The 13902-nt window shown below is 42.3% G+C and overlaps 1 protein-coding gene across 4 annotated transcripts in view; it reads right to left on the bottom strand.

Annotated features, from left to right (window-relative positions):
* Positions 1-13902, bottom strand: part of LOC138960387 (myosin heavy chain, non-muscle-like) — a 60158-nt gene that overhangs the window by 10074 nt on the left and 36182 nt on the right. For all 4 annotated transcript variants that reach the window (XM_070332284.1, XM_070332286.1, XM_070332285.1 and 1 more), the window contains 9 exons: positions 12450-12598; positions 11081-11351; positions 10576-10724; positions 9888-10032; positions 5134-5346; positions 4307-4528; positions 3043-3285; positions 2461-2628; positions 635-747 (listed from right to left, as the gene is read on the bottom strand). In XM_070332284.1, the coding sequence (XP_070188385.1) occupies positions 635-747; positions 2461-2628; positions 3043-3285; positions 4307-4528; positions 5134-5346; positions 9888-10032; positions 10576-10724; positions 11081-11351; positions 12450-12598 (1673 nt within the window). The remainder of the gene's footprint in view (positions 1-634; positions 748-2460; positions 2629-3042; positions 3286-4306; positions 4529-5133; positions 5347-9887; positions 10033-10575; positions 10725-11080; positions 11352-12449; positions 12599-13902) is intronic.

The raw sequence follows: 13902 nt of genomic DNA, 5'->3' as shown, positions 1-13902 counted from the left end.
AAGCGAGTTCGACCCTGGGTCAGGGCATTAGCAATTTTCTCCCCCCTTTCCTAACCTAGGTGGTGGGTTCAAGTGCTAGTCTTTCGGATGAGACGAAAAACCGAGGTCCCTTCGTGTACACTACATTGGGGTGTGCACGTTAAAGATCCCACGATTGACAAAAGGGTCTTTCCTGGCAAAATTGTATAGGCATAGATAAAAATGTCCACCAAAATACCCGTGTGACTTGGAATAATAGGCCGTGAAAAGTAGGATATGCGCCGAAATGGCTGCGATCTGCTGGCCGATGTGAATGCGTGATGCATTGTGTAAAAAAATTCCATCTCACACGGCATAAATAAATCCCCGCGCCTTGAATATGTGCGCGATATAAATTGCATAAAATATAAAAAAAATATTTAAAAAAAAATCCCTGCGCTTAGAACTGTACCCACGGAATACACGCGATATAAGCCTCATATTGATTGATTGATTGATTGATGTTTGGCTTATCTTACAGCTTGCAACATTTCAGGTAGGAGACAAATTCTCATTTCAAACCCTCAGCAAAGTAGCTGACACTGTCAGTCAAGCTGAAGAGAAAAACACTGATAATCCCCTACAACAGATAGTGGGTACAAAGAAGATATCTGACCTTTCCGACTCTGCCTTGGCCTCGGCCAGGACCTGGTCGAACTTGCGCTGCTTCTTCTCCATGTTGCTGACGTTGGAGCGCTGGCTGTCCAGGGCCAGGGTCAGGTCCTCCACCTGCAACACAACACACCCCAGTCAGTATGCAGGCCTTGCACTCTTAACACTACTCTACTCTCACTTTACTTGACCACTGCTTATGAAATGCTCCCTCACGCACTCACAAAAGCACATGCACACACACACATGAACAATAACACACATACTTGAACGCATTATGTTCATTTGAAGTTGAGTCAGTTAGCGCCTTTTGTATTCTCACTTTTATTCTTGAGAATATCTGGTAACTCTCCAAAATCATATCTGAGAACAGCAACATACAGCATAATCTCTTCAACACACACAATCTGTCTTGTTCTTCTGCATTCATGGACTACAACTCACAATTCAACCCCGCCGTTAGGGTAGCCAAACCATTTACCAGAGTACACAAAATGTGACTGACAGACAGTTACTTCTATATTTACATACAAAACACAAAATGTGACTGACAGACAGTGAGTTCTATATTTACATACAAAACACAAAATGTGACTGACAGACAGTGAGTTCTATATTTACATACAAAACACAAAATGTGACTGACAGACTGTGAGTTCTATATTTACATAGTTTACAAAACACAAAATGTGACTGACTGACAGTGAGTTCTATATTTACATACAAAACACAAAATGTGACTGACAGACAGTGAGTTCTATATTTACATACAAAACACAAAATGTGACTGACAGACAGTGAGTTCTATATTTACATACAAAACACAAAATGTGACTGACTGACAGTGAGTTCTATATTTACATACAAAACACAAAATGTGACTGACAGACAGTGAGTTCTATATTTACATACAAAACACAAAATGTGACTGACAGACAGTTAGTTCTATATTTACATACAAAACACAAAATGTGACTGACAGACAGTTAGTTCTATATTTACATACAAAACACAAAATGTGACTGACAGACAGTTAGTTCTATATTTACATACAAAACACAAAATGTGACTGACAGACAGTTAGTTCTATATTTACATACAAAACACAAAATGTGACTGACAGACAGTTAGTTCTATATTTACATACAAAACACAAAATGTGACTGACAGACAGTTAGTTCTATATTTACATACAAAACACAAAATGTGACTGACTGACAGTGAGTTCTATATTTACATACAAAACACAAAATGTGACTGACTGACAGTGAGTTCTATATTTACATACAAAACACAAAATGTGACTGACAGACAGTGAGTTCTATATTTACATACAAAACACAAAATGTGACTGACAGACAGTGAGTTCTATATTTACATACAAAACACAAAATGTGACTGACTGACAGTGAGTTCTATATTTACATACAAAACACAAAATGTGACTGACAGACAGTGAGTTCTATATTTACATACAAAACACAAAATGTGACTGACAGACAGTTACTTCTATATTTACATACAAAACACAAAATGTGACTGACAGACGGTTAGTTCTATATTTACATACAAAACACAAAATGTGACTGACAGACAGTTAGTTCTATATTTACATACAAAACACAAAATGTGACTGACAGACAGTTAGTTCTATATTTACATACAAAACACAAAATGTGACTGACTGACAGTGAGTTCTATATTTACATACAAAACACAAAATGTGACTGACAGACAGTTAGTTCTATATTTACATACAAAACACAAAATGTGACTGACAGACAGTGAGTTCTATATTTACATACAAAACACAAAAAAAGGTCCTCCCACCTCAGCCTGCAGTTTTTTGCGCGACTTGTCGATGCGGTCTGAGTTGACGCGGGCCTCTTCCAGCTGTGTCTGCAGCTGGTCCATCTCCCTGGCGGACTTCTTCTTGAACTCCTCCAAGGCCTCGTTGTTGGCCAGGTCCTCCTCCGCCTTGCGCTTCAGGTCCACCATCTGAACAAAACACAGCACGTTGAGCGAGCAGTCTGTACCAAGCTGGGTGCAAACTGTCTTACGCATCTTGCTTGTTGATAAATCTGTTTTATATTTTTTTATCCTGCACAGAAAACACAGCCACGAAGGAGCTACTTCAAGGGCTTTAATTTTGGTTCTTGTTTCGTCTGTGTGTGGTTTTTTTCCTTTCCCGAACCTACCCCCATCCCCTCTGCATCCCCTCACACCATTTGTCTTTGTCTTCTTTTTCTGCATTTGTCTCATCATGCATGACATGACAGTCAAACCACCACGGGATGATTATTAATGCAAGGCCGGCTGTTCAAAGGTCTCTTTTTCTTTTCGAAACTTGCCCCTCCCAACCCCAAATTCAGCCCTGCACAGCCCCCCCCCTCCCCCTCGCAGTCAACTGACCTTCTGGTTGAGCTCGGCCACCTGGCGCTCCAGGGCCTTCTTGGTCTCCTCCACCTCCTCCAGCTGCTCGTTGGCCACCACCTTGTCGTCCTCGGCCTGCCTGAGCCGTGACTGCAGGGCCAGCTTCTGGCGTGTCTCCTCCTGGCAGATCTCCTGGCTGTCGGCCAGCTGGGCCTCCAGGGAGCTCACCTTCTGGCTCAGCGTGATGGCCTTGGTGTCCACTTGCTCCAACTGCGTGTTGGCCTGTGGAAATCACAAACAAGCAAGTTCACAGTCAGTGTTCGCGTTAACCAGACATTTCCCGTAGTTTACCCACCATTATTTGAAAATAACTAAAAAGAAATCGTCAACTGGTTGAGTTCAACCAGTTTTGAGCAAAATTTGACTTTTTTGTCCATGTCAAGGTCAGGTTATTGCAATTTTATCAAGTCTTATAGCTTGACAGGTTGCAATGACCAAGTGACTGGATTTTCAAGATCTATTCTTCCAGTAATACCAGTTTACAAAACATCTGTTGCACTCACAGGTCAATATACTTTTGTTCTCAAGCAGCCGAACCACTGGGTTCCTGAAAAATGATGCTCAGCTCACGCTGGTAATTTTTACAGATGAAATCATGACCACAAGCCTGATTCAAGAGAAAACATTCTGAGATAGGAGGGTAAGTTCAGACTTGTGCACACTCAAAACGCTCATCAGTAGTAAACAAACCAAATTTCAGTAGTTTTTAAAATGTTTCAGTAGTAAGCTGTAACGACAGTTCAAGACATAATTCTGCTCACAAAGCACACAAACTGAAACCCTATGACGCAGTAGAAAGGGAATTACGTATTGGTCTCCTTTGCTGGATTTTACGATCTCCAGGTTGTCTTGAGAATAAGTGGACTTCCAGCACTGTTGTGCCGTTTTCTTCTTCTTTGGTGACAGAGCTGGTGTCTCCTCTTCACTATCTGAATCTCGCACTCTTTATTTCTTTTCCATGTTTCACTTCAATCACAAGTTGCCACGCAGACGCTGGACGAACTAAGTCTAATCTTGAACGAAGACTCAATGCTGAGAACACGCGCGCTTCCGGTAAATCAAAAAACGTCTTTTCAGCGCAACGGCCAACTAATTGGTCAAAACATCTTAAAACAGGAAAAAAGTACAAACATTTTTTTGGAGTAATTCTGCATATAAAAATCGAAGAAATTACGGAGAAACCATAGATGTGCACAGGTCTGCTTTATAAACTAATACACATCCACGAAACAAAATCAGTCACCTGGTCCAGCTCCTGTTGCAGCTTGACGACCCTGTCGTTACTCTCCCCGCGACCTTGCTCAATCTCTTGCAGGCGGATGGACATTTCAGCCAGCTGCTGCTCGGCCTGTTTGCGTTTGCGCTCGGACTCTTGCTTAGCCATCTGGACACTCTTGAGGTCAGAGGCCATTTCCTGGTTCTCAGCCTCAAGCATGGTCTTGGTTTTCTCCAGGTTGGCTTTGACCTGCAGGGGTAAAACATCAAAATAAGAGTGTTGCAATCTGGCACATGGTGTGTCTACAGCGGTCCCCTCTTTTAATACCCCCTCCCTCACTTCACACTCTCCCTTTGAGGACTCGCTTGTCTCATGTTCTGTTGATAGGGTCTGTATATCTAGAAATGAAATGCAAAGAACAAGAGGTAAACAAAGAGGGGAACAGAAATAGAAAATGACACACTTAGAAAAAAAGAGGAAGGAGGCAGTTTCTCCATTGAGTGATAACTTTCAATAAACCTACAGCCTCTGTTACGAGAGAAGCTTGCAAGTGTTTCACTGTCTCCTCTGCGAGGGTCTTGGCCCAAAGGTTGTACGTGGTGCACACATCAAAGATCATCATCACCCACACCAGAAAAGCGAGACCGAGACTACGCCCTTACCAACCCCCTTACAAAAAGTAAGATGGCAACGTACCTTGCAAGTGTTCTCCACCAGAAAAGCTAACAACACTGCCCCTTACCAACCCCCTTACAAAAAGAGAGATGGCAACGTACCTTGCGAGTGTTCTCCACCAGAAAAGCTAACAACACTGCCCCTTACCAACCCCCTTACAAAAAGAGATGGCAACGTACCTTGCGAGTGTTCTCCACCTCCTCAGTGAGGGCCTCGACCTGTTGGTTGTACTTGGCGCGCACCTCCTGGACCTGCACCTCGTGTTGCTGCGAAGCAGTCTCCAGGGTGCGCTTGAGGTCCTGCAGCTCCGTCTCACGCTTGTTACGCAGGTCCTGCACCGCCGCCGTCGTGTCTAGCGAGTCCTCCAGCTCTGTCTTCAGCGCCTCCAGTTCCTGTGGCGGAGGTACCAGGCACATTGGTCATACACACAGAACGCTACTGACTGATTCACAGGCCAATAAATTAAGCACACAACAGTTTTAAACACATTAGTCATAAACACCATGACTTAACGGAAAATGATTGAATCACAGATTCACACAAACACAATGCCTGACTCAAAGGTTAATAACCTGAGGTACCAAAGAAGTCGGTCAGTAACAAACACTGCACAAACACAAAGGCAAATACGTAACTGCTGAGAAGTAATTTTCAATGGAAAAAAAAACCAGAACAAAATTAAACACACTCACTCATCCCCCTGTTCTAGCCTTTAGGCTGTGATTGAAAAATATATCAATCATGTATGTAGCAATGATGAGTCGATCATGTCTCACTAATGTATGTAGCAATGATGAGTGGATCATGTCTCACTAATGTATGTAGCAATGATGAGTGGATCATGTCCCACTAATGTATGTAGCAATGATGAGTCGCTCATGTCTCACTAATGTATGTAGCAATGATGAGTGGATCATGTCTCACTAATGTATGTAGCAATGATGAGTGGATCATGTCTCACTAATGTATGTAGCAATGATGAGTGGATCATGTCTCACTAATGTATGTAGCAATGATGAGTGAATCATGTCTCACTAATGTATGTAGCAATGATGAGTGGATCATGTCTCACTAATGTATGTAGCAATGATGAGTGAATCATGTCTCACTAATGTATGTAGCAATGATGAGTGGATCATGTCTCACTAATGTATGTAGCAATGATGAGTGGATCATGTCTCACTAATGTATGTAGCAATGATGAGTCGATCATGTCCCACTAATGTATGTAGCAATGATGAGTGGATCATGTCCCACTAATGTATGTAGCAATGATGAGTCGCTCATGTCTCACTAATGTATGTAGCAATGATGAGTGGATCATGTCTCACTAATGTATGTAGCAATGATGAGTGGATCATGTCTCACTAATGTATGTAGCAATGATGAGTGGATCATGTCTCACTAATGTATGTAGCAATGATGAGTCGATCATGTCCCACTAATGTATGTAGCAATGATGAGTGGATCATGTCTCACTAATGTATGTAGCAATGATGAGTGGATCATGTCTCACTAATGTATGTAGCAATGATGAGTCGATCATGTCTCACTAATGTATGTAGCAATGATGAGTCGATCATGTCCCACTAATGTATGTAGCAATGATGAGTGGATCATGTCTCACTAATGTATGTAGCAATGATGAGTCGCTCATGTCTCACTAATGTATGTAGCAATGATGAGTGGATCATGTCTCACTAATGTATGTAGCAATGATGAGTCGCTCATGTCTCACTAATGTATGTAGCAATGATGAGTGGATCATGTACCACTAATGTATGTAGCAATGATGAGTCGCTCATGTCTCACTAATGTATGTAGCAATGATGAGTGGATCATGTCCCACTAATGTCTGTAGCAATGATGAGTCGATCATGTCTCACTAATGTATGTAGCAATGATGAGTGGATATGTCTCACTAATGTATGTAGCAATGATGAGTGGATCATGTCCCACTAATGTATGTAGCAATGATGAGTCGCTCATGTCTCACTAATGTATGTAGCAATGATGAGTCGATCATGTCCCACTAATGTATGTAGCAATGATGAGTGGATCATGTCTCACTAATGTATGTAGCAATGATGAGTCGCTCATGTCTCACTAATGTATGTAGCAATGATGAGTGGATCATGTCTCACTAATGTATGTAGCAATGATGAGTCGCTCATGTCTCACTAATGTATGTAGCAATGATGAGTGGATCATGTACCACTAATGTATGTAGCAATGATGAGTCGCTCATGTCTCACTAATGTATGTAGCAATGATGAGTGGATCATGTCCCACTAATGTCTGTAGCAATGATGAGTCGATCATGTCTCACTAATGTATGTAGCAATGATGAGTGGATATGTCTCACTAATGTATGTAGCAATGATGAGTGGATCATGTCTCACTAATGTATGTAGCAATGATGAGTGGATCATGTCTCACTAATGTATGTAGCAATGATGAGTCGCTCATGTCTCACTAATGTATGTAGCAATGATGAGTGGATCATGTCTCACTAATGTATGTAGCAATGATGAGTCGCTCATGTCTCACTAATGTATGTAGCAATGATGAGTGGATCATGTCTCACTAATGTATGTAGCAATGATGAGTGGATCATGTCTCACTAGGGACTGGGTGGCCGAGTGGTAACGCACTTGCGCTCGGAAGCGAGAGGTTGCGTGTTCGACCCTGGGTCAGGCCGCAATTTTCTCCCCCCTTTCCTAACCTAGGTGGTGGGTTCAAGTGCTAGTCTTTCGGATGAGACGAAAAACCGAGGTCCCTTCGTGTACACTACATTGGGGTGTGCACGTTAAAGATCCCACGATTGACAAAAGGGTCTTTCCTGGCAAAATTGTATAGGCATAGATAAAAAATGTCCACCAAATACCCGTTTGATTTGGAATAAAGGCCGTGAAAGGTGAATGCTCGCCTAATAGGCTACTGAGCTTTACTGGCCGATGTGAATGCGTTATATATTGTGTGTAAAAAATGTCTGTTTGTCTGTCTGTCTGTAAAAAATTCCATTTCAAACGGCAGAAATTAATATGTAAGCGCCTAGGGCTATATATAGATTAGGCGCATAAAAATGATCACAATAATAATAATAATAATAATGTATGTAGCAATGATGAGTCGATCATGTCTCACTAATGTATGTAGCAATGATGAGTGGATCATGTCCCACTAATGTATGTAGCAATGATGAGTCGATCATGTCTCACTAATGTATGTAGCAATGATGAGTGGATCATGTACCACTAATGTATGTAGCAATGATGAGTCGCTCATGTCCCACTAATGTATGTAGCAATGATGAGTCGATCATGTCTCACTAATGTATGTAGCAATGATGAGTCGATCATGTCTCACTAATGTATGTAGCAATGATGAGTCGATCATGTCCCACTAATGTATGTAGCAATGATGAGTCGATCATGTCTCACTAATGTATGTAGCAATGATGAGTCGATCATGTCCCACTAATGTATGTAGCAATGATGAGTCGATCATGTCTCACTAATGTATGTAGCAATGATGAGTGGATCATGTCCCACTAATGTATGTAGCAATGATGAGTCGATCATGTCTCACTAATGTATGTAGCAATGATGAGTGGATATGTCTCACTAATGTATGTAGCAATGATGAGTGGATCATGTCTCACTAATGTATGTAGCAATGATGAGTGGATCATGTCTCACTAATGTATGTAGCAATGATGAGTCGATCATGTCTCACTAATGTATGTAGCAATGATGAGTGGATATGTCTCACTAATGTATGTAGCAATGATGAGTGGATCATGTCTCACTAATGTATGTAGCAATGATGAGTCGATCATGTCCCACTAATATATGTAGCAATGATGAGTCGCTCATGTCTCATTAATGTATGTAGCAATGATGAGTGAATCATGTCTCACTAATGTCTGTAGCAATCATGAGTCGATCATGTCTCACTAATGTATGTAGCAATGATGAGTGGATCATGTCTCACTAATGTATGTAGCAATGATGAGTGGATCATGTCTCACTAATGTATGTAGCAATGATGAGTGGATATGTCTCACTAATGTATGTAGCAATGATGAGTGGATCATGTCTCACTAATGTATGTAGCAATGATGAGTGGATATGTCTCACTAATGTATGTAGCAATGATGAGTGGATCATGTCTCACTAATGTATGTAGCAATGATGAGTGGATCATGTCTCACTAATGTATGTTGCAATGATGAGTGGATATGTCTCACTAATGTATGTAGCAATGATGAGTGGATATGTCTCACTAATGTATGTAGCAATGATGAGTGGATCATGTCTCACTAATGTATGTAGCAATGATGAGTGGATATGTCTCACTAATGTATGTTGCAATGATGAGTAGATATGTCTCACTAAGGTATGTAGCAATGATGAGTGGATATGTCTCACTAATGTATGTAGCAATGATGAGTGGATCATGTCTCACTAATGTATGTAGCAATGATGAGTGGATCATGTCTCACTAATGTATGTAGCAATGATGAGTGGATCATGTCTCACTAATGTATGTAGCAATGATGAGTGGATCATGTCTCACTAATGTATGTAGCAATGATGAGTGGATCATGTCTCACTAATGTATGTAGCAATGATGAGTGGATCATGTCTCACTAATGTATGTAGCAATGATGAGTGGATATGTCTCACTAATGTATGTTGCAATGATGAGTAGATATGTCTCACTAAGGTATGTAGCAATGATGAGTGGATATGTCTCACTAATGTATGTAGCAATGATGAGTGGATATGTCTCACTAATGTATGTTGCAATGATGAGTGGATATGTCTCACTAATGTATGTAGCAATGATGAGTGGATCATGTCTCACTAATGTATGTAGCAATGATGAGTCGCTCATGTCTCACTAATTTCACTAATATTGCACCCACCTCGTTAAGGTCTCTCTTGAGTTTCTCTGCTTTATTCTTAGCTTCACGCTCGGCCTCCAAGTCCTCTTGCAGCTCTTGCAGCTGGTTGGTCAGCTCCCGCATCTGCTTGTTGACCTGCTGCTTGGACACGCCCTCCTCGTCCACCCTGCACCAAGCGCACAACCATCAGTGCTAGACCAAACTCCATTTTTCTTTCTATTTTTGTTTGTTTTAAATTTGTTGTAGTAAAAATTACTATGCAGCGATACTTATCTGAAATAAACATAGTGACAACGTTTTTTGATCTTTCCCTGTCCCGAGATGGTGAGTGGCTTCACAGGAACATCAACAACTCGAGACTATCTCTTGTCTGAATGCTTGTTCCCATTCATAGTGTAATCTGCTTAATCTCTTGTCTGAATGCTTGTTCCCATTCATAGTGTAATCTGCTTAAACTCTTGTCTGAATGCTTGTTCCCATTCATAGTGTAATCTGCTGAAACTCTTGTCTGAATGCTTGTTCCCATTCATAGTGTAATCTGCTGAAACTCGCTACCCCACACAGACAGAAGAATCAATTATTTTACAATATAGTATAAAAAACAAAACACCTGCTGTGGATTTTCAGTCATAAAATGTATAAGATTATACATATAATTAAAAGTTGAATGAAAACGGTCAGTGGCAGTAAACAATAAGAGTGTGCTCACTTTTGCAAGGCCATCTGCACCTCCTCTTCGCGCTTGGAGAGCTGGGCCTGGAGGTCCTCCACCTGCTGCCGCTTCTCGTTCAGCTGGTCCCTCAGGTCGTTCAGTTCTGTTTCCAGACGTCTGCGGATCTTTTCCAGTTCTTGTCGAGCCTGTGTGGAAGTGGAATATTGTGAACATCAACAAAAGGTGTTTTCACTCATTACTCTTCTGCACTGCACTCCATGTGGAGATTCTGACACCAAGATCACATTTGTTTTATTTTATAACAACCATGAAAATAAAAACCTTCATTCATATGAGCCAATCTTTTAGCAACATGAAAACCAAAATCCTAACTGGCAGCAAAACCCAGTGAAGTATGAACATGAATGGACTGATATGCCAGTAGGTACCAACACCTGTCTTAACTATTGATTTTCAACCATTTTCCTATCACTCATCAGATGTCCTACCTCTTAAAAACCAACCAACCATCTAACCGAGCGACAAGCAATCCAGAACGTACGTGCTGCTCTTTACGGAGGCGCTCTTCCAGGTCGGCAATGATGGCCTCGTATTTGTTCTTGAGCTTTCCCAGCTGCTTGGACTTCTCTTCCTCCTCCACGATCTGCGAGTTGGCCTCACTGAGACGCTCCTCCAGGGACCGCTTCTCCTTGATGAGCTTGGAGTTGGAGTCCTCGTTGCAGGCCAGGTCCTCCTCCATCTTCTTCAGCTTGCTGTCCGCCGCAACCTTCTCCAGCTGCAGCTTCTGGCGTGCCTGCTCCTCTTCCTCCAATCTGCACACGCACACAAACAATGCAAGTGTCAATGGAAAATGATCTGTAGCAGAAGGCGGAATCAGAACATGTTAAGTGTCAGTGGAAAATGATCTGTAGCAGAAGGCGGAATCAGAACATGTCAAGTGTCAGTGGAAAATGATCTGTAGCAGAAGGCGGAATCAGAACATGTCAAGTGTCAGTGGAAAATGATCTGTAGCAGAAGGCGGAATCAGAACATGTCAAGTGTCAGTGGAAAATGATCTGTAGCAGAAGGCGGAATCAGAACATGTCAAGTGTCAGTGGAAAATGATCTGTAGCAGAAGGCGGAATCAGAACATGTCAAGTGTCAGTGGAAAATGATCTGTAGCAGAAGGCGGAATCAGAACATGTCAAGTGTCAGTGGAAAATGATCTGTAGCAGAAGGCGGAATCAGAACATGTCAAGTGTCAGTGGAAAATGATCTGTAGCAGAAGGCGGAATCAGAACATGTCAAGTGTCAGTGGAAAATGATCTGTAGCAGAAGGCGGAATCAGAACATGTCAAGTGTCAGTGGAAAATGATCTGTAGCAGAAGGCGGAATCAGAACATGTCAAGTGTCAGTGGAAAATGATCTGTAGCAGAAGGCGGAATCAGAACATGTCAAGTGTCAGTGGAAAATGATCTGTAGCAGAAGGCGGAATCAGAACATGTCAAGTGTCAGTGGAAAATGATCTGTAACAGAAGGCGGAATCAGAACATGTCAAGTGTCAGTGGAAAATGATCTGTAGCAGAAGGCGGAATCAGAACATGTCAAGTGTCAATGGAAAATGATCTGTAGCAGAAGGCGGAATCAGAACATGTTAAGTGCCACTGATGTGACACCCAGGAAATGTCCTTCTAACGTAGCTGTAGTCATCAAAATAAATTCCTGTCATAAAAATTAGACCAATGACTTGATTACAACAGGAACAGGGCAGACTTTTACACTATTACCTTCACTTTAAGACACAAATGGTGTTTAAACTAAGAGTGAAGATTACCAATAGCAGTACTGTGAGAATCTCTGTTGGATGGTCTCAATTCTCCAAAGGCTTCAGCTCAAGAGAAAGATATCTGCACTTGAAAGTTGCAACTTACTGGTCTTCCAGGTCCTGGACAGTCTGCTGCAGCTTCTTCTTCTCCTCGGCAATGGCCATCACACGCTCCTCCTCCTCCTCCATCCTCAGCTCCATCTCGTGCAGGATCTCCTCCAGCTCTTCCTTGCGCGTCGCCAGGCGCGACCGAGCCTGAAACACACCATTGTCACCACACCCGTCACTTCACAGTAATCGTCACAACTGTTATTTCCCCACATCGTTACCCCTGTCATTCACACCAATCACCACACCTGTCATTCACACCAATCATCACACCTGTCATTCACACCAATCACCACACCTGTCATTCACACCAATCACCACACCTGTCATTCACACCAATCATCACACCTGTCATTCACAGTCATCGTCACAACTGTTATTTCCCTACATCGTTACCCCTGTCATTCACACCAATCACCACACCTGTCATTCACACCAATCACCACACCTGTCATTCACACCAATCATCACACCTGTCATTCACAGTCATCGTCACAACTGTTATTTCCCTACATCGTTACCCCTGTCATTCACACCAATCACCACACCTGTCATTCACACCAATCACCACACCTGTCATTCACACCAATCATCACACCTGTCATTCACACCAATCACCACACCTGTCATTCACACCAATCACCACACCTGTCATTCACACCAACACCACACCCGTCACTTCACACCAATCATCACACCAATCACCACACCTGTCATTCACAGTCATCGTCACAACTGTTATTTCCCTACATCGTTACCCCTGTCATTCACACCAATCATCACACCTGTCATTCACACCAATCATCACACCTGTCATTCGCAGTCATCGTCACAACTGTTATTTCCCTACATCGTTACCCCTGTCATTCACACCAATCATCACACCTGTCATTCACACCAATCACCACACCTGTCATTCACAGTCATCGTCACAACTGTTATTTCCCTACATCGTTACCCCTGTCATTCACACCAATCACCACACCTGTCATTCACACCAATCACACCTGTCATTCACACCAATCACCACACCTGTCTTTCACACCAATCATCCCACCTGTCATTCACACCAATCACCACACCTGTCATTCACACCAATCATCACACCTGTCATTCACACCAATCATCACACCTGTCATTCACACCAATCACCACACCTGTCATTCACACCAATCATCACACCTGTCATTCACAGTCATCGTCAAAACTAATATTTCCCTACATCGTTACCCCTGTCATTCACACCAATCACCACACCTGTCATTCACACCAATCATCACGCCTGTCATTCACACCAATCATCACACCTGTCATTCACACCAATCATCACACCTGTCATTCACACCAATCACCACACCTGTCATTCACACCAACACCACACCCGTCACTTCACACCAATCATCACACCTGTCATTCGCAGTCATCGTCACAACTGTTATTTCCCTACATCG

The sequence above is a fragment of the Littorina saxatilis genome, linkage group LG2 (assembly GCF_037325665.1).
Source record: "Littorina saxatilis isolate snail1 linkage group LG2, US_GU_Lsax_2.0, whole genome shotgun sequence".
Taxonomy (NCBI): Eukaryota; Metazoa; Mollusca; class Gastropoda; order Littorinimorpha; family Littorinidae; genus Littorina; species Littorina saxatilis.
This window is presented reverse-complemented; position numbering and strand designations above follow the sequence as displayed.